We start from the raw sequence: 20714 nt of genomic DNA, 5'->3' as shown, positions 1-20714 counted from the left end.
GTATGAAAGAGTATCATGGATATATCTAATAAATATAATATTAGTTTCCTAAAAGCCACATCTCAGACATGATGCCACTCAGAAAATGTCTCTCTCCTAATTTTCCTCCTTTAGCATCTTCCTCTTTGCTGAAATCTTGATTCTTCTTCGTTCGCATATATCTGTTGAAAGCTGGGACTGTGCCATACCTGCAAGCTTTGTATATTGTGTAGCACCCAGCAGAGTACCTTGTTCACAGTGGTCTTTAGTAAATACTTGCTGAATTAAATGTTAGAGACTCTCAAATCCTGCACAACAGAAAGTCTGATAATAGAGTTTTGGCGGGGTGCAGTACAGTGGCTTACTCCTGTAATCCCAGCACTTTGGGAGGCCAAGGCGGGTGGATCACCTGTGATCAGGAGTTTAAGACCAGCCTGGCCAACATGGTGAAACCCTGTCTCTACAAAAAATACAAAAATTAGCCAGGTGTGGTGGCACACAACTGTAATCTCAGCTACTTGGGAGACTGAGGCATGAGAATTGCTTGAACCTGGGAGGTGGAGGTTGCAGTGAGCTGTGGTCGTGCCACTGCACTCCAGCCTGGGCAATAGAGTGACACTCTGTCTCCAAAATAAATAAATAAATAAATAAATAAAATAAAATAGTTTTGGAGATGTGGTATTTTGGCTAAATTTTCTTAGGTTAAGGATATATTGTTTCAGTGTCACATCACTATCACGCATCATACCTGTATTGTTTCTTAATACTTTTGCCAGTTTAGACTTTTGAAAATTCTGTTTACTTGATGATAATACTGCAGTTTGTCCTCCAAAGACTCAATGTCTCATAATATGGAACACTTTCATTTATTGATTTGACAATTATTTAATGAAAGCCTACTGTGTATAAGATAGTGCGCTAAATATAAGAAATACAAAGTACTGGCCAGGCAGGGTGGCTCATGCCTGTAATCCCAGCACTTTGGAAAGCCGAGGTAGGCGGATCACCTGAGTTCATGAGTTCAAGACCAGGCTGGCTAACATGGCGAAACCCCATCTCTACTAAAAATACAAAAATTAGCTGGGCATGGTGGTGGGTCTTTGTAATCCCAGCTACTCAGGAGGCTGAGGCAGGAGAAATGCTTCAATCCAAGAGGCGAAGGTTGCAGTGAGCCAAGATTGTGCCATTGCACTCCAGCCTGAGTGTCAAGAGTGAAACTCCATCTCAAAAAAAAACAAAAAACAAAAAACAAAGTACTGTATACAGTGATGAATGAAATAACCAAGTCCTCATTCATTGAGGACTTATTTATTACAGTCTAATGATAATTTTTAAAAGGATATATAAATATATATATATTTAAATTTTAAAGTATTATGAAGGAAAAGTAGAACATTATAAAGTATGTAGAACCTGTGTATGGAAAATACTACACTATGAGGTTTTTTTAAAAACATTTTCTTGCAGATCATTTCTCAAAATTCTTTGAATGCTGATTTCATTTTTCATTGTTCCGTCATCATGCATACTTTCATTTATTTTCCTCTAAGAACTTTTAAGCATTAAACTTAGAAAATGTCCATGTAAAGAAAGCTTAGAGACATAATTAGCCCCAGAGACTGATTAATACTTTTTCAAAATAAATTCTTCCAGTAATTTTTTCACATTTTTAATGTTCCTCCCAGATTAAAATATAACATTTTCTAACTGTAAGGAGAAATGTAATTTGCCAATTATTTTTTCTCTATATTATTTTAAATGGAAAGTAAAATAGTGGATTAAACTTGTTCTCATTTTCAATCACAGTGCTTAATGAATATGTATGGTAATTGTGTACATATTGTGTACACATTCTCATTGTGCACACACATATGTATAGACAGATTCACCAAGTCAGTCTATCAAGGAAGCCTACCACTAAGTAAATGTCTTACAGCTGATAACTGTTAAAAACTCATTTGTGTTTGAAACCAGTGTTGATTAGTTTTTCTGTGGATTTATGCTGCAGGTTGCTTGTGGTGGATGTCACATGGTAGTATTTGCTGCTCCTCGTCTTCGTCGTAAGGCAGAAGAAATTGAACTTGATGAAATAAATGATACTTGCTTATCTTTTCTGCCCTTGGGCAATTTAACCTCAGGAAACGTACTGCAGAGAACTGTATCAGCACGGATGCGGCGAAGAGAGAAGGTACAATTGTGGCCTATTCTGTATAATAGTATTACCTAACACTGCAAAGAAAACTAAAAGAAAAATATGTTTGCTTTTTAAATTGAAAAGTCTTCTCAGATAAATTTGCTAAGTAAAATTATTAGGGTTGAGTGCTTACAAACTTTTAGAGTTAATTCAGAAAACTTCAGAAAAGCTTAATGCTTTTAAAGATACAAATAAAATTTAAATTATGAGAAACCTTTGCATATAGACAATGGTGCTATAAAATCATCCTTTTATAGGCCTATTTCTCACCTCTCAGTGAATGCTGAATTGTTTTTTCAACTGCATGTGGTTTGACTTGTTATATGCTTTTTTTATTATGGTAATAAAAACACAACAAATACACCCACTTAACAGAGTTTTTAAGAGTGCAATACAGTATTGTTAACTATAGGCATAATGTTATGTTGTTCAGAAATCTGTGGAACTTAATTATCTTACATAATTCTACATTCTTTTATCTTTTAGTTAAACCTCATGAGCAGTAGAAGGTTATACTCTTTAAACAATGAAATGGGAAAACAAAGGAATAAGGACTTCAGTTAGTTAAATTTAGAGATTCTCCTTGTGTTTTAAAATTATTGTTCCAATGACGTATATATATATATATATGTGTGTGTGTGTATTTTTTTTTTTTTTTTTGAGACAGACTCTGTCACCCAGGCTGGGGTGCAATGGTATGATCTTGGCTCACTGCAACCTCCGCCTCCAGAGTTCAAGCAATTCTCCTGCCTCAGCCTCCCGAGTAGCTGGGACTATAGGCGTGCCTCACCATGTCCGGCTAATTTTTTTTGTATTTTTAGTAGAGATGCGGTTTCACCATGTTGGCCAGGCTGGTCTTGAACTCCCAACCTCAACTCGTCCACCAGCCTCAGCTTCCCAATGTGTTGGGATTACAAGTGTGAGCCACCAAGCCTGGCCCCAATGACACGTATGTCTTTTAAAGTAAATGGCAAATAATTTTTGAAGGTGACATTCCTTTTTTGAAAACTACTGTAAGTTTTAAAACACATTTTTTCAAGTTTCATAGCAGTTTTATTTGTAATAGCCAACATATTTCTTTTGAAGTAAAAAGGTTAAATCTGATGTTTTGTTATAAAAAAGCATATATAGAAAAGTTAAGAAATACTCCATTAGTATTTTGTAGTCGTTGTTTATTTACATCTCCTAAGTAATGTTTTATTTCTTAGGGCGGGTAGAGAAAGTGCACACACATTTTTCCCCCGTCATGTGAAAAAAAAAAGCTTCCAAATTGACAATTTAGAGCAACTAAGATACAGAGACAACAGGACAAATGTTTTTGGGCCTTTGAGGATTATTAAGACGTAAATGTTGTGCAGTGTTAGCATATTTTCTATGTCTTTCTCTTAAATATCTTTAGCAACTTTGAGGAAAGTTTATATCAATATTAAATATATAACATCATTTAATAGTTTGTTTAACCTGCTTATTTTAAAGGAGAGATCTCCAGGTACTCTTCCATTGATAAAAACACGACCTCCAGTAGAAGGACCTTTTGACCTTTCTGCTTCTTTTCCCCACAAATCATTCTTTCCATGCTGTTCTAAGAGTGACCTCCTAGAGAGAATCTTACCTGAAGAGGACCTCATGCAGCCAGAGGAACCAGGTAACTTTTGCTACTCTGTCTGCTCTCAGTATAAATGTGCCTTTTATTCCTGTTGTTTTTATGTTTATCTTAAGATGTTTTCTCCAGTTATTTAAGTTGTTCTCTCCCTGGTTAGAGCCTAAGTCTCTCATTTGAACTCAAATCCAGAAGTATCCTTACAAATAGAAAGCACCATCAGTGCCCCCAAGAGTGCCATGTAAGCACAGCAGCATGTCTTTATAGAGCAGTGGATAACAGTCATAGTACCTTCCTTAACTTGATCGTTTTTAAACCCTGAAACCACTCAATGAACTTGGGAGGGAATTATAGTCCTCATTTTACAGATGAGAAAAGCAAGGCTTGAAGAGATCATGTGACTTGGCCAAGTTCACTCAGCTTATAAATGAAGGGGTCAGAATTTGAATGCAGGTCTTCTGAATCTATTTGAAATTCTATATTTAGGCTGTATAACATAGTGGTTAAGAGCATGGGAAATGGAGTTAAACTCATCCGAGTCAAATGCCAGTTTTGACATTTACTAGCTGTGTGACTGACTTTGGGAAAGTTGCTTAACATCTCCAAGCCTCAGTTTCCTTGTCTTTGAAATTGATTAATAATTTTGACTTCAGAGAGTGATTGTGAGGATTCAGTGAGATCAGGCATATAAAATATTTAGCATTGAGCCCAACACCTCTAGAAACACCTCAGTAAAGGTTGTTATGATTAATTTAATATCTTAACCTCACTACCTATTAGGTACAGATTTCATGTTTTAAATTGTAATCCCAACTCTTTCACTATTCTGTACCTCTTCTAAATAATTTTCTTTACAGATATTTGTGTATCTGACTGCAGGACATCTAGAGAGGAAATATTCTTTCTTAATTAAATTTAGGGATTCTCCTGTGCTTTAAAATTATTGTTCCAATGATGCATACTTTTTAAAGTAAATGGCAAATAATTTTTGAAGGAGACATTCCTTTTCTGAAAGTTACTGTAAGTTTCAAAACATATTTTTTTTGAAGGTTCATAGCAGTTTTATTTGTAATAGCCAACATACTCCTCTGTTTGTTAGGGGTAGGACAAGAAGCCAGGACCAGGAGATCAGAGAGTAAGCAGTAGATTTGAAATTAAGAAGATGGCCGGGCGCGGTGGCTCAAGCCTGTAATCCCAGCACTTTGGGAGGCCGAGGCGGGTGGATCACGAGGTTGAAAGATCGAGACCATCCTGGTCAACATGGTGAAACCCCGTCTCTACTAAAAATACAAAAAACTAGCTGGGCGTGGTGGTGCATGCCTGTAATCCCAGCTACTTAGGAGGCTGAGGCAGGAGAATTGCCTGAGCCCAGGAGGCGGAGGTTGCGGTGAGCCGAGATCGCGCCATTGCACTCCAGCCTGGGTAACAAGAGCGAAACTCCGTCACAAAAAAAAAAAAAAAAAAAAAAAGAAATTAAGAAGATAAACCTGGCATCAGGGACTAAGAATGAGGGACTAGGAACAGATAATTTGTATATCTTTGAGATCAGGAACATAGGCAAAGGGTTGAGGTAATAAAGGATTGGGAACTTAGGTAAGAATGGTGGGTCATGGGAATGGGATATTATATATAACTAGGATCTTGGTAATGAGCTGATTTCTTATGCCTGACCCACAACTTTTATATGTTTTCTTTTGAAATAAGAATCAGTGTTTAATGGTACTCTTCAGACCTGGACATGGAAAAGATAGTAGATTCTGACAAGCAGTTTGTATTGTGTATAAGGGAAAAAAGACATTTATGTTTAGGGAAAATTGTTTCTCAGTCCCAGAGATTTGAATGTGAGCATACGCATAATTTTGTAGCTAGATCAAAAGGAAATGCCATCTCTTGTCTTTTTGTGACTGCTAACATTCTCTTAATGAAATGTATTTTGAAAGTTGTAACTAACACATACTGTGACTTTTTCTAAATCTTTCACAGACGTCAGTCTTTATAATGGAGGAAAGTGGATCAGGATATGTCTTACTAAGATGTCATTTAAGCTCAAGGATAAGAAAGAGATGACTATGTATTTAAGGCAAAGAAACTAATATAGGCAAAGGTTTGGAGGCAGTTAAGAAAAGACAACCAATGGGGCTAGAAAGTGAGGAAAAGGATAAGACAAAATAGTATTGGAGAAAGAGACAGTGAAAAATTATTTATGGTTTTACAGGCCATGAGAGACCTACTTGAATGTTTTTCTTAAGTGCAATAGAAAGCCATTAAAAGATTTTAAGCAGTAGGCTGATGTGTTTCAATCCTATTTCCACTTTAAGATGATTATGATCACTTCTACCTCCATATAGATTTATACAGAGGCCAGACTAGAAATAGGAAGAATACTTGTGAGTCCTTTGCAAGAGATGATAGTGTATGGACCAAGGTGTTTGCAGTGGAAATGGAGAAAAGAGAAGAGGGAATATGTGAAATACATTATAGACATAAAAACCAACCGGACTTGCTAAACTTACTAATGTACTACAAATAGGTGTGAAGTAAAGTGAGGAATCCAAGATGATTCCTAAACAGGAGGAATGTTGATACATTTTGAGGAAGAAATTTAAGAACTGAGCCTGATATATCTGTGAGACAAGCAGAAGTACCAAGCTGATTGTCGAAAAACAAGCCTAAAGTTTAGAAGAGAGCCCTGGACTAGAAATATAAATTTGGAAGCCATCAACATAGAGATGGGATTTAAAATTGGCCGGGCATAGTAACTTATGCCTATAATCCCAACATTTTGAGAACCTGAGGTAGGAGGATTGCTTGAAGCCAGGAATTTGAGACCAGCCTGGGTAACACAGCAAGACCCACTCTCTATTTAAAATAATAATAGTAATAAAATCCCTGGAAGTTGGTGAAATCACCTGTTAGATAATAGAGTCAGAAGAGAAGGCACAGAATGTAGCCCTAAGAATAGCTAACATTTGAGGGGTAGAGAAAGAAGAGCCAGAAAAGAAGCCTTCCTCAGCTTTGTCGGCCAGTAAGGCAGGAGGTGGGAAATTAGGATAGTGTAATGTCGCGAATGCAAAATACTGCTCAAAGGTCAAGGGAAAGTAATTCAGAGTAGTATCCAATGGATTTGGTATAATGGAGTTTACTGGTGACCTGGACAAGAGCAGTTCTAGGGGATCAAGGAAGAAGCCAGAGTGTTAAGAGTTGAGTTATGAATAGGGAATGAGGGAGTGAAGAGGAGATAAGATGAACAGATAATTTCTTTGTATATTTGCTGATGAAGTGGAGCAGAGAAATGGACTGGCAGCTAGAGGGGGATGTAGGCTCAGTGGGAAATATTGGTGCACACTTGTATGCTAATGAATGAGTCAGTAGTCCTGGAGAGATAGCACAGAAGAGAGAAAGTATAACCAAAGTTGGAAAGCTCTTGGAAAACAGGAGGGGCTGACATAGAGAGCGGTCTTTGGTAACAGGAAAAATACACCCATTTTAACAGGCAAGTGAGAACTTGAGTGCAAATAGAGGTACTTGTGTATATTTGTTGGTGAGAAGATCAAGTGGATCAGATATGATGACTTCTGTTTTCTCAGTCAAGTCTGAGGCAAAGTCATCAGCTTAAATAATCTGCTATGTATTTTCCAAACCTATATTCTCTGCCCTCTCCAATCTATCCTGCGTAACACTTTCCACAGTGATCTTCCTCAGATGCAATTCGGTTTCCATCAGCTCCAGTGTATTCGGTGAATTTCTGATATTTATGAAAATAAGTGTTAATTTTCCCATATGATTCCCAACTGTTTTTCTAAGTTTATCTCTCAATAGACTTTTCCTTACAATCTTTATTTAGATCAGTAGTCTACAGACAATGGCTCATGGGCCAAATCTAGCTGGGCACCTGTTTTTATAAATAAAGTTTTATTGGAACCCAGCCATACCCATTCATTTATGTATTGTCTGTGACTGCTTTCTGCTACAATGTCATAGGTTAGTTAGGACAGAGACCGTATGGCCTGGGAAGCCTAAACTGTTTACTGTATGGCCTTTTAGAGAAAAAGTTTGCTGACCCTTAATGTTGATGAGACTGTTCTAGTCAGTCTAACTTAGTGGAAAGAACAAGGGCTGTGGAGTCAGACAGACCTGAGATTGACACTGGACACCAATAGTCACTGAAACTTAATTTCTTCATTTATAAAATAAGGATATAATACTTAACCTTCCTTGTTGTCATAGGGTTAGTGTAACATATATAAAAGCTTGTTTCTGGCACTTGGTAAGCCTTCAAGACAAGCTTCTTTCCTCTGCTCATTTGCTGAGACTGCTATTCTGCTGCTTTATTAGGAATGGGCTTCATTGTCTTCCCCTTATACCTCCATCTCTGCCTCTTAGAGTTCTAGTCATCCTTCTCTGTACCTCCTTACTGAAACCTTTACTGATTCCCAATGTACGGATGTAATTTCTCGTCCCCCTATATCGTATGTTTTATATTCCCTTATAGACTATAACTTCATTAAGAAATAGCAATTACAATTTTTTAACAACAAACAATAACAAAATTGTAATTGCTAATTCTTAATGAACTTACAGTTATATGTATATCAAAACATCTGTTGTATACCTTAAACATAGACAGTTAAAAAAAAGAATTTGCAATTACTTAGGTTGCTATTCTGCATATTACCACACATGGAATAAATACCAAATGATTATTTGCTCATTCAATTCAGTGGATTTAAAGGGAAGGGATCAGTGTGGACTGTCACCTTTTAGTGAAGACTTCATTAAGGAGCTACTTCCAAATGTATTGGTGATTACTGAGGGCATAGTGAGAATTGAGAAAATTGCAAAGTAGAGCTTATGACATTTAATTATCTACTTTATGATGTAATAACCTTGCAATTTTCTGTGAAAAGTTCTAGGTTATACTAGTTATCTGTTACTACATTTTAAAAATCACCCTAAGACTTAGCAGATTAAGACAAGCATGTATTATTTCACACAGTTTCTGAGAATCAGGACTTCAGCAGCAGCTTAGCTGGGTGGTTCTGACCCAGGTTCTTTCATAGGGTTGCAGCCACACCATCAGATGGAGCTGCAGTTATCGGAAGGCTTGACTGAGGCTGGAAGATACACTTCCAAGCTCATTCATGTGGCCATTGGCAGGAGGCCTCACTTCCTTGAGATGCTTACAACATGGACTCCTACAGAGCAAGTGATTAGAGAGAAAGAGAGAGAGTACACATGTGTGTAGCCAAGGTGGGAAGAGAGTGAGAGCGAGTGCAAGTATGCACATGTGTATAACCAAAACAGAAGCTATAATGCTATCACAATTACGTCTGCTTTATTTTACTGGCTGCACATAGGACCAACCTGGTATAATGTGCAAGAGAACTACACAAGAGTATGAACACCAGGAGGATGTAGGTCATTGAGGCCCTTCTTAGGACTAACTGTTACAGTGCTCCATACCTGGGTAGTTCTTTATCCCAAAGGAATAGTGTTTGCCTGTTCATATGAATGAAACAATTGTAATCTAATTGGTGTCAACATTTTTAAACTTTCACAAAGAAATTTAAAAACCTGTATTACTGTGAATGAATTCTTTTTAATTTCCCTGACATGAGGTTAAAGGACTTTTAGTAAAATTATACCTTCACTTTATATTATAGAATAATTTCTGTTTCTGTCCAGTCGTCTTTCACTTTTCTGTTGAAATCTGGATTTCCTTTTTCTCTTTTACCATTCAGATAATTTTCAAGATGAAATGACCAAAGAAGCAGAGATAGATAATTTTTCAACTATAGGAAACCTTGGAGAAACTACTGATATCTTAAACATGGTAATGATTTCCTATTTGTCTATATAAATGAGTTTGAATTTCAGTTCATCATGTATGTGAATGTGTGTACGCCTCCTATACTCTTATATGCATGAAAGCTACTTTGTTGTTTTTACTTTATTTTGTTATGTTGAGGTATAATTCACATACAATACAATAAAATTTGTTTTCTTTTTTTGAGATGGAGTTTTGCTCTTATCTCCCATCTTGGAGTGCAATGGCATGATCTTGGCTCACTGCAGTCTCTGCCTCCCGGGTTCAAGTGATTCTCCTGCCTTACCTCCCGAGTCGCTAGCATTACAGGCATGTGCCATCACACCGGGTTAAATTTTTGTTTCTACTAGAGGTGGGGTTTCTCCATGTTGGTCAGGCTGGTCTCGAACTCCTGACCTCAGGTGATACACCCGCCTCAGCCTCCCAAAGTGCTAGGATTATAGGCGTGAGCCACCACACCTGGCCAATGAAATTTGTTTTGATCCTCACATTATTAGTATGGCAATTGAGAGTGGATTCTATTACTATCTGAACTGTTTTCATATATATATATATATATATATATATATATATATATACACACACACACATACACACATATATATATACACACACATATATATATATATATGTACACATACATATATATGCAAGTTTCCTATATATATATAGGAAAATTCAGATAGTAATACACACACACACACACACACACACACACACACACACACAATGTACAAATGCATATATACTGTATTATTTTTATAATATATATTTTTTATTTATTTCAGACACACATGATGAGCCAGAATTCCAATGAAAAGTCATTAAAATTGACACCACTTCCAAAGCAAAAGGTATAATATGGAGATTTATTTTCATTATTGTTGGTAAGAGCAGTTTATTTTTTTTTTTTTTGGATGGTTTTTGGAAAAAAACACAAGAAACGTAAGCATTTACTTACATTAGAATTTAAAAGACAGAGGAATACAATGTAGATAACCTCCATTTTGGTTTGTTCTGATGGTATGTATTTTCTGTAAAGAAACAAGTGAGAAAGCATTTTATTGCTGAAATTTGCTCTTTGGGATCACTACCAAGTTATAATAGCCATACTTTTCCTTCTATCAAGCCATAGATTATGATTGCAGTCTTATGTATAAGAAAAGACTACCATTTATTGACAGAGTGGCTCTCTGATTTTGGTTGAGTATGACTTTGAATGTATTATTATGCTGACTTTACGGAATGGTTTTAATAACTTTTTTAGCTTTAAAATTTTGTGATTTTAGTGAAAATCTTTGATAACCTTTTCCAATATTTGGTTGGGCTTTAATTTATCAAGGAATTGATAGCATAATAATGAGATTAAACATTTGGAAATCAGACTGTTCATGGGTGGGAAAGAGAGACCTTTAATGAATAACAAATGGCAAAAGAAGGGAATAGGCTGTGGTTTTCACACTGCTAGAGAGATTAAGACCTGCCATGAAATCTTTTGCTTTACCTGGCTTTAAGGACTAGTGGGATGAATCAATGAGGGATTTGAGGATTAGGAAGATAAATTGGAGAAATGTAATTGAGGGAAGAAGACCACAGAAAATATTTAATTTCTGTTTCTAGTGTCTTTGACATGTTTTCAAGTTTAAAACTCTTAAAATTGAAGTCTCTGAAATGCAAGAGAATTCATGCTAAATTATAAAAATTTAGAGCTAGTCCTTTGGTGAATAACAGCATTTCTTTGGTTATGGGAGAGCTGTTCGAACACAGTTGTAGAAGCTCAATAAATATTGACTGATTTTTGACTGATTATACTTCCAAGCAGACATCTCTCTTGTGCCTTTCATTCCACTTCTCTTAGACTCCAGGCTCTCCCTCTTCTGGGCTGCTTTATTGTGCTAGGGAAAGAAAGGTATGTGCCTTTAGAAATCCGTTCTGGCAACTGGGCCTGGCTCTCTTAGGGTTCTTAAAAGAATCAGGATTTTTTAAAGAGCAAGACCTAGAACAAACAGAAATGGAAAGCAATTCCTTTTAACCTGATATATATTTTATACTTTTTTTTTTTTTTTTTTTTTGAGACGGAGTCTTGCACTGTCGCCCTGGCTGGAGTACAATGGTATGATCTCAGCTCACTGCAACCTCCGCCTCCGGTGTTCAAGTGTTCAAGTGATTCTCCTGCCTCAGCCTCTGGAGTAGCTGGGATAACAGCTGCCTGCTACCACATCCAGCAAATTGTATTTTAGCAGAGACAGGGTTTCACTATGTTGGCCAGGCTGGTCTTGAACTCCTGACCTCGTGATCTGCCCACCTCGGCCTCCCAAAGTGTTGGGATTACAGGCATGTTTTATACTTTCTGTAGTCCTTTTAAGTTTAGGCCCTATCAGGCCTACTTTAATAAATGAGAAAAGATTTATTATTCTGTTTCTATGTATTAGCTTGTTAATTTTTAACTTGTCCTGTTTTAGTAATTTCTTTGGCACAATAGAAACCTCTTCCTAGGCCTAACTCGTCACAATTTAAAGATTTGAGTTAGTGAGGTTTTACTATCCAGAGACCCAAAATCATCAGATATGTGCATCTATTAACTTGTTTGTAGAATTTAGATCAACAGTTTGGTTTTGCCTTATTTTGTCCAGCAGGAAATAATTTTATATTGTTAATGCATTTTATTCAAATGTCAGTGTTTGATTTCATAGTTTTTATACAAATCTTATATTTTACACTTAATATTCTTTCCTCTTAGTGTTCTTTCATGTATATAAATTATTATAATGGATACAAGGAAGGTAACAAATTTGAAAACTCATGAAAATTTAGTTTAGAAAAGAAAACTATATTCATTATTATTTAGTTTATAGATAAAAAACATTTCATGTGCAGTTTTTTTAGTTTTACGAGTGAAGTATTCATTTTTTTCAAATTTTACATTTTTATTTATTTTGTGAATTTTGTGGACTTAAAAGACAAACCAAAATTTGAATATTAGGCCAGGTGTGCTGGCTCACACTTGTAATCCCAGCACTTTGGTTGGCCAAGAAGGGCAGATCACTTGAGATCAGGAGTTTAAGACCAGCCTGGCCATCATGGTAAAACCTCATCTCTACTCTATAAAATTATAATTAGTTGGGTGTGATGACACATACCCATAGTCCCAGCTACTCAGGAGGCTGAGGTGAGAGAATTGCTGGAACCTGGGAGGCAGAGGCTGTAGTGAACTGAGATCATGCCACTGTGCTCCCAACTAGGTAACAGAATGAAAGTCTGTTCAAGAAAAAAATATTGAAAATGATCAGGAAGGTGGGAAAAATATACTAAGCTACACTGTGTACAAGAAAAGTGTACATTTTTTTCGTTGAGATGGAGTTTTGCTCTTGTTGCCCAGACTGGAGTGCAGTGACATAATCTCGGCTGACTGCAACCTCTGCCTCCTGGGTTCAAGCACTTCTCCTGCCTCAGCCTCCCAAGTAGCTGGGATTACAGGCATTCGCCACCACACCCAGCTGATTTTTGTATTTTTAGTAGAGACGGGTTTTCACCATGTTGGCCAGGATGATCTTGAACTCCCGACATCAGGTGATCCACTCGTCTTGGCCTCTTAAAAGTATTAGAATTACAGGCTTGAGCCACTGTGCCAGGCCAAGAAGTGTACATTTTTAAATAGCATCTTGTAAAATCAATCTGGAAGTGGGTTTTATGTAAGGATTGATTCAGAATGAGAAAAGAGGCAGAGAATAAATATTGATGGTATTGTGAATAATGGCAAAATTAAGACAGGTAGTAAGAGTTGAAAATTAAACACAGATACGTGTTACTAAATCAAAATTAGATGTATCATAGACTAGTGAGTGGCACAAATGATCCTTAAGGAAAATGAAACTTCAGCAAAATATCTGGTAAAACTTGGTATTTTTATTCTCCTAGTTAAACTTATAAAAATGTAAAATCTTGGCAGTATTTAAGGTAGATAAGTTGTCTTTGTCAACTAATAGTAGTATAACATAATGATTACTTCAAAAAATTTACAGAAACAGCAAACAATTGGAAATCTGCCACAGTGTACGGCTCTTCCTGAAAACGATAATAGTGATGAATGTAAAGAGATGTCAGAAATGAAAGAAGGGAAAGCATGTAAACAACGTGTGTCACAAGGGATTTTCATGACGCAACCACCTACGATTATGGAAGCATTTTCAGATGAGGAAGCAGGTAATGACTCAGGCCAGGTGGGACCTCAGACTGACACTGATGGAGAGGGTTTGCAAAAAGAGGTATTTAGACATGAAAATAGAAGTGGTGTTGATCAGTTTGATAATAAGGAAATAGAAAAGGAAACTGATGGAGGACACAGTCAGAAGGATTTAGAAGCAGAAGAAATAGTCTCTGAGAAGGGAACTAAACTGGCAGAAATAGCAGATATGAGGGATTTAAGAAAAAGGGAAAAGAGCACAAAAAGTATCAGTACTTTCTTTGGCAACTTACCAGATAGAGGTATGAATACCGAGAGTGAAGAAAATAAAGATTTTGTTAAGAAGAGAAAGTAGCAAGCAAGATGTCATCTGTGACAGTGAAAGAGAATCAGTAGAAAAGCCAGACAGTTACATGGAAGGTGCAAGTGAGAGTCAGCAGGGTATAGCTGATAGATCCCAGCAGCCTGAGGCAGTAGAATTTAGTAGTGAGAGAAAGATGATGATGAAGTGGAAACTGACCAAAACATATGGTATAGCGGGAAATTGATTGACCAAGGAAATGAAAAAGAGACTAAACCCATAATATCCAAATCCATGGCAAAGTATGATTTTAAGTGTGATCACTTGTCAGAGATCCCAGAGGAGGAGGAAGGAGGAGAGGATTCAAAAGGAAATGGAAGAGAGGAGCAAGAGGTAGAAGCAAATGAGGAAAATGTTAAGGTGCGTGGAGGAAGAAAGGAGGAAACAGAGATCCTATCAGATGACCTTACAGACAAAGCAGAGGTGAGTGAAAGCAAGTCAGGGGGAGAGGCAGAGGATGGGCCTGAAGGTAGAGGGGATGGAACCTGTGAGGAGGAAAGTTCAGGAACAGAACACTGGCAAGGTGAGGAGAGGGCGGAGAAGGGGGAGAAAGACAAGGGTAGGGGAGAAATAGAGAAGCCAGGAGAGGGAGAGAAGGACCTAGCAGAGAAAGAGGAATGGGAAAAGAGGGATAGGGAGGAGCAGAAACAAAAGGAAAGGGAGCAAGGCCATCAGGAGGAAGGAAACCAAGAGATGGAAGAGGGAGAAGGGGAGGAGGGAGGAGAGGAGGAGCATGAAGAAGGAGAAGAAGAGGAGGGAGACAGAGAAGAGGAGGAAGAAGAAGAGAAGGAGGAGGAGGCAGAAGGGAAAGAGGAAGGAGAAGAGGAAGAAGTGGAGGGAGAAGGTGAAAAGAAAGAAGGAGAGGAGGAGGAAGGAGAAAGGGGAAAGGAGGAAAGAGGGGGGAAGGAGGAGAAAGGAAAGGAGGAAGGAGACCAAGGAGAGGGGGAAGAGGAGGAAACAGAGGGGAGAAGGGAGATAAAAGAGGAGGGAGGGAAAGTAGAGGAGGGGGACGGAGAGGGGGAAGAGGAAGAAGGGGGAGAGGAGGAAGGAGAAGGGGAGAGGGAAGAGGAGGAAGGAGAAGGGGAGAGGGAAGAGGAGGAAGGAGAAGGGGAGAGGGAAGAGGAGGAAGGAGAAGGGGAGAGGGAAGAGGAGGAAGGAGAAGGGGAGGGGGAAGAGGAGGAAGGAGAAGGGGAGGAGGAAGAGGAGGAAGGGGAAGGGGAGGATGAAGGGAAGGAAGGAGAAGGGGAAGGTGAAGAGGAAGGGGAGGAAGGAGAAAGGGAGGAGGAAGGGGAGGAAGGAGAAGGGGAGGATAAAGGTGAGGAAGGTGAGGAAGGGGAGGAAGAAGGGAAAGGGGAGGATGAAGAGGAAGGAGAAGGGGAAGGTGAGGAGGAAGGGGATGAAGGAGAAAGGGAGGAGGAAGGGGAGGAAGGAGAAGGGGAAGGGGAGGAAGAAGGGGAGGAAGGAGAAGGGGAAGGGGAGGAGGAAGGGGAGGAAGAAGAAGGGGAAGCAGAGGGGGAAGAGGAGGAAGGGGAGGAAGGAGAAGGGGAAGTGGAGGGGGAGGAGGAGGAAAGAGAAGGAGGGGAGGAAGGAGAAGGGGAAGAGGAGGGAGGAGAGGAAGGAGAGGGGGAAGAGGAAGAGGGGGAAGAAGGAGAGGGGGAGGAAGAAGGAGAGGAGGAGGAAGAAGGGGAGGAAGAGGAGGAAGGAGAGGAAGAGGAAGGAGAAGAGGAAGGGGAAGAAAGGGAAAAGGAGGGGGAACAAGAAGAAAACAGGAGGAACAGAGAAGAGGAGGAGGAAGAGGAGGGGAACTACCAGGAGACAGGTGAAGAAGAGAATGAAAGGCGGGTTGAAGGAGAAGGGTACAAAAAAGTGAGCAAAATAAAAGGATCTGTGAAATATGGCAAACATAAAACATATGAAAAAAAGTCAATTACTAACACACAGGGAAAGGGGAAAGAGCCAAGGACCAAAATGCCAGTGCGGTCAAAACAACTTTTAGATAACGGGCCGCCAGGTTCCAAAAAGTTCTGGAATAATGTATTACCACATTATTTGGAATTGAAATAACAGGTCTTAAATTTGACCTGATTATGGCCAGCCAAACAATTTAAATGCCTTGCACATAACAGGCACTCATTACATGTTACTAAACTGATTTTATGTCATAATTTGATGTGTAGTAAAAAAAAAGCAACTGATGCGGTTGTGTTAAGGAGTCAAAGACAATAGAAGGCACCGGTCAATTTTGGCCTCTCAAACTAATATTTTGGTGTATTCCCCCCAAATTATAAAACTATAACTAGAAAATATTGAAAGGTCATATCAGAGTATTAACATTCTATGTTTATTAAAGGCAGCTTTAACAATAGTAACATACTGTAAGAGTGTTTTGTTTGTGTACAGAAATCATTCCGTTTTTAAATGGCACAGATCCTTAAGGGCTATAGAAACTTCTAATTTCTTATAAATATGTTAGCACTTTTTTTTAAGTTTGTGATTACAGTTTACCTACTGGATAGAATAATTTTCTAATAATGGATAGTATTGTAAAACTCAGTTGAGGCACTCATATTTTAAAGAAGTAGTGTTGTCTTTTACCTTTTATGTATTCTTTTTGCAAAAATCTACAAAGTGACAGCTGTGTTCAGATCTTAGATCCCAATAATGTGATCTCTTTTAGTTACTGTCTGGGCAGATGGTAATATATCTAATGGTGATTAATTTAAATGTATAATCTGGAAATATGTAAAACTTGAAGTATTTTTGGTCCAGGCAGAGCTACTCATTGGGCCTCAGTTTCCTCATCTGTAAAATGGATGAGACGATGTGATAACTGCAGTCTCTTCTAATTTTCCTATTGACAGATTTACTCTATCCTTACTGTTATTCGTGTAAGAAACTTTTTAGGGAAGAAAAATTACACTTTAAAACTAATTTAGTTTTCTATACATTTGTTTTCTTTACTCTTGAAAAGTTATGACAGCTTTAATGTCTCTTGTCTTCTGTAATTTTTAATTTCTAAACTCCTATCATTTCCAAGCTTTAACTGTACTTTATCAGAGCCTTCATTTCTGGTATGTGTTATATGCTCTCAATGTATTCATTGACTGTTCTGTAATTTCAGTTTGTCTGTTGCTTGTCAGAATATTTCAAGTAAAATAAAAAATTAAATGTATATAGTCAGAAATTCTTTGTGAAAAGATAAACTGTCTAGTATTAGATACTGAATTTTAGAGAGGCTAGATTTCCACTTGAGTAATTTCGATTGTCCCTTAAAAGTTTCCATGTACATAATGCAGCTAATTTGTTTGACTGTTGTTTATTTGTGGCTCTTTTATCTACTGATATCCTTTCATAATCTCTTTCATATCCTGGACATGAGAGGTTTCTTTTTTTTTTTTTTTTTTTTTTTTTTTTTGAGATGGAGTTTCACTCTTGTTACCCAGGCTGGAGTGCAATGGCGCGATCTCGGCTCACTGCAACCTCCGCCTCCTGGGTTCAGGCAATTCTCCTGCCTCAACCTCCTGAGTAGCTCGGATTACAGGCACGTGCCACCATGCCCAGCAAATTTTTTGTATTTTTAGTAGAGACGGGGTTTCACCATGTTGACCAGGATGATCTCAATCTCTTGACCTTGTGATCCACCCGCCTCGGCCTCCCAAAGTGCTGGGATTACAGGCTTGAGCCACCGTGCCCGGCCGAGAGGTTTCTTATACTTAGTTTTATTAAGAAGGATTTTGATGATAAACTTCCTGTGAATTTTGTGTAGTTGAATTCTTTGCACGTTTGATTCTCTGAGTGAGAAAGAATATAAAGAAAAAGACTAGGATCATATGAAGTGAAGGATTTCCTAGGAGCAATTATAAACTTTACCTTAGCAGCAAGGATCTCTGGCAGCTTCCCCTAACCAAATGTACTGATTTGGCATTGCAGTGCTTTACCAAATTCGACCACGTTCATTGAGGGTTAGTAGAAAAGAATTAATACTATGATAAAAATATATGTGCCAAACATGATTATTTTAAAAGTAGCCTTAAAATGATTAAATAAGATGGATGACAGACAAAGAGTTCATAAAGAAAGAAACCCCTAGGGAAATGAGAAACTCTTAAACTCAAGTTATTAATGTAATAGCTATGGGTATTCATCTTCTACTGAAGAATTAATCAGTCAGTAATACTGAAACAATGTTCTAAAATATGCTCATCTCAGTGTTTATTCACATTTCCCTGGCCAAAAACTTTGTGTGCTCTTTAGAAGCAGTAGTTTCATGCAAGCATCGTTTTCTAGTGGAGAGCGCTGGCCTGCCTAGTCACTTTGAGACCAAGGCCCTTCTTCTGGCTTTGTACTTTTGAGCTGTGTGAACTTGGGCTAGTTTCTTAGCTTTGCAGGCCTCAGTTTCTTCATCTGGAAAATTACAGAATGAGAACGAATGACCTAAGTGATTCTTTAGGAACAGCAGGTGTTCATTACCAAATAGAGCACTGCCAGACCCAGATTTTCTGCAATTCCTTTTCCTCAATAAAAAATCTTGAGTCTTATCACCAAAGTGAGCCCACTTTCAAACTAACTAGCAGTTATACTAAAGTAAGAAGTTATCCTAAACTACTAAGCACACACTAACTTTCTGTGCCCACTGTTGGGCAAACATTTATTTAATCACATGTGGCAGGTCTAGTACCCTCAAAAAGTTTATGGAGAGGAGTGTATTGCTGGTTACAGGTCGGGTGGGGGACAGAAGACCCAGGTCTAGCCAGGCTTTCATTGACAGAAGTGATTTACATATTTATAAATTTTATGTATTTTAGGAGGAAAAAAAAGCTTTAGAATGAGACCACTTTGTCCCTCATGTATTAACGCTTGGTTACATAGATTAAAATAACTGGTTCCTTCTGTATTGTTCCCATCTGCTGGTTGTTCAGGCTTTTACAGTAGTTTGTCACTGATCATTATTGAGGGAAGTGTTAGTAGTGTATGTAGAATCCATTGAATTTCATTTCCTAATGAGGACTCTGACTGAAAAAGACTTTAAGGTAAGCCGCAAAGGAGTACCTACCACAGAAACTGCTGCTGCTGCTGCTGGACAGCAACATTCAAGGTGAGTGCAACTGAAATGTCTTCTGTTATTTCACTGTAGAGAAACTTGCTATACACATACATAGCAAAAAAAAATTGTGACCATGGAAGAAGAAAAGGCCAAGCTTTTCTTGTTTCTAGCCTGCAGAACTGAATAGAAAGAATGCTATTCAGCAAGATTGAGAATAGGGGAGTAGAAGCAGGTTTGGGAGACAGTTTTGTACTGTAGATTTTAGATTGTCTTTGGGAGATGTTCAGGAAGCAAATACATGTATGGATCTGGAGCTCAGGGGAGATTGCTGAGTATCGCCAGCTTATAGACGTAGTTAAAACTAGATTTGACTGAAAGCAAGTGTTCCTAGTGTGAATGGAGGAGAACTGAAGACAGAATTCAGAGAAACATCAGTAGGTAAGGGAGAGATTGAGAAACTGAAGTCTGAGAAGGAGGTGTGGGAGCACACTCACTAGGAAAGAGAGATACCACCCAAGCCAAAGAAGGGGTTTCAGGAAGAAAGGAATGGTAGTAGCTGCAGAGAGAGCCTCTAGGGGGCAGCCTAGTAGAGGGCCAGGGGCAGAACCCACATTGGCAGGAAAGAATGAGCTGCAGGAAATCTGCTTTGCAGAGGAATAAAATCAGAAGTAAACTGAAAATCAAATATCAGATATAGATATTTTAAAAAATATTTAATATTTAAGCATATTTCTCAATTTAAGAAGGGAGATATATATTCCAGAGACTTTGGTACTCTGTGGAAAAGATGAGAAATTTTTGTTTGTGGTTAATATATACATAAAAATAGGATCCTATTGATGTCAACTTATGAACCAAAAGAAAAATCTGCAGTGCTTTAAACATCAGTGAGGCAGAGAAAAACATCTGTGAGAACAGCCATTATTATCTTCAAATTATGTGGGCAGGTTTGGAAACAAACGTGGGCTCCAAAGTCCAGTAGAACTGAGTTAAAATCCCAGCCCTTCGCTGATTAGCTGTGTGAATCACAGAAAAATGGTGGTGGTGGTGGTGGTGGTTGTTATTTGACCTTCCTGAGTCTTATTTCCCTCATTTGATAAAGGAGGGGACTTTTGATAATTAAATTAACACATGAAACATGTTATATGCATTCAGCAAACAGTAACCTGTATCACTCTAATTATACTCTGTGATCACACCAAGGTAGGTGCAAAGCTACGCTCATGAATCTTCAGGTCACTGACTGATGTGCATGAGTTTAGTCCTATGAACCTGACTTTTATTTAAATGTAACATAATAGCAAAATATGAATTGGCTTATAGAAATAAATCTGTGGGAATAAAGTAGATTGCAGTAATGATAATGCTTAAGTATAAGGTGGAATGAAACTGTTACACACCATACGTTAGTCAGTAAATGCCCCTAAATATTTAAAATGTATTGAAAAGCTGATCACATTCGTGGTTAGCCTAAAATTCAGGTATGTGTTCTGTCACTGAACACCGTTCCCCTCTGTGTCCTAACC

The 20714-nt window shown here is 38.1% G+C and overlaps 1 protein-coding gene across 10 annotated transcripts in view; it reads left to right on the top strand.

Moving 5' to 3' along the window:
• The window catches only part of RPGR (retinitis pigmentosa GTPase regulator), a 151034-nt gene that overhangs the window by 110949 nt on the left and 19371 nt on the right, over positions 1-20714 (top strand). For 5 of the 10 annotated variants that reach the window (XM_074391961.1, XM_074391960.1, XM_074391963.1 and 2 more), the window contains 6 exons: positions 1988-2167; positions 3650-3818; positions 9515-9606; positions 10389-10454; positions 13623-13803; positions 14416-17544. In XM_074391961.1, the coding sequence (XP_074248062.1) occupies positions 1988-2167; positions 3650-3818; positions 9515-9606; positions 10389-10454; positions 13623-13803; positions 14416-16208 (2481 nt within the window). In that variant the 3' untranslated portion in view covers positions 16209-17544. Of the gene's footprint in view, positions 1-1987; positions 2168-3649; positions 3819-9514; positions 9607-10388; positions 10455-13622; positions 13804-14415; positions 17545-20714 lie in introns of those variants that run through there. The other 5 variants (XM_074391965.1, XM_074391966.1, XM_010334823.3 and 2 more) reach the window with 2 other exon arrangements.

The sequence above is a fragment of the Saimiri boliviensis genome, chromosome X (assembly GCF_048565385.1).
Source record: "Saimiri boliviensis isolate mSaiBol1 chromosome X, mSaiBol1.pri, whole genome shotgun sequence".
Taxonomy (NCBI): domain Eukaryota; kingdom Metazoa; phylum Chordata; class Mammalia; order Primates; family Cebidae; genus Saimiri; species Saimiri boliviensis.
The sequence above is the reverse complement of the archived record's forward strand: the minus strand, read 5'-3'. Positions and strand labels throughout refer to the sequence as shown.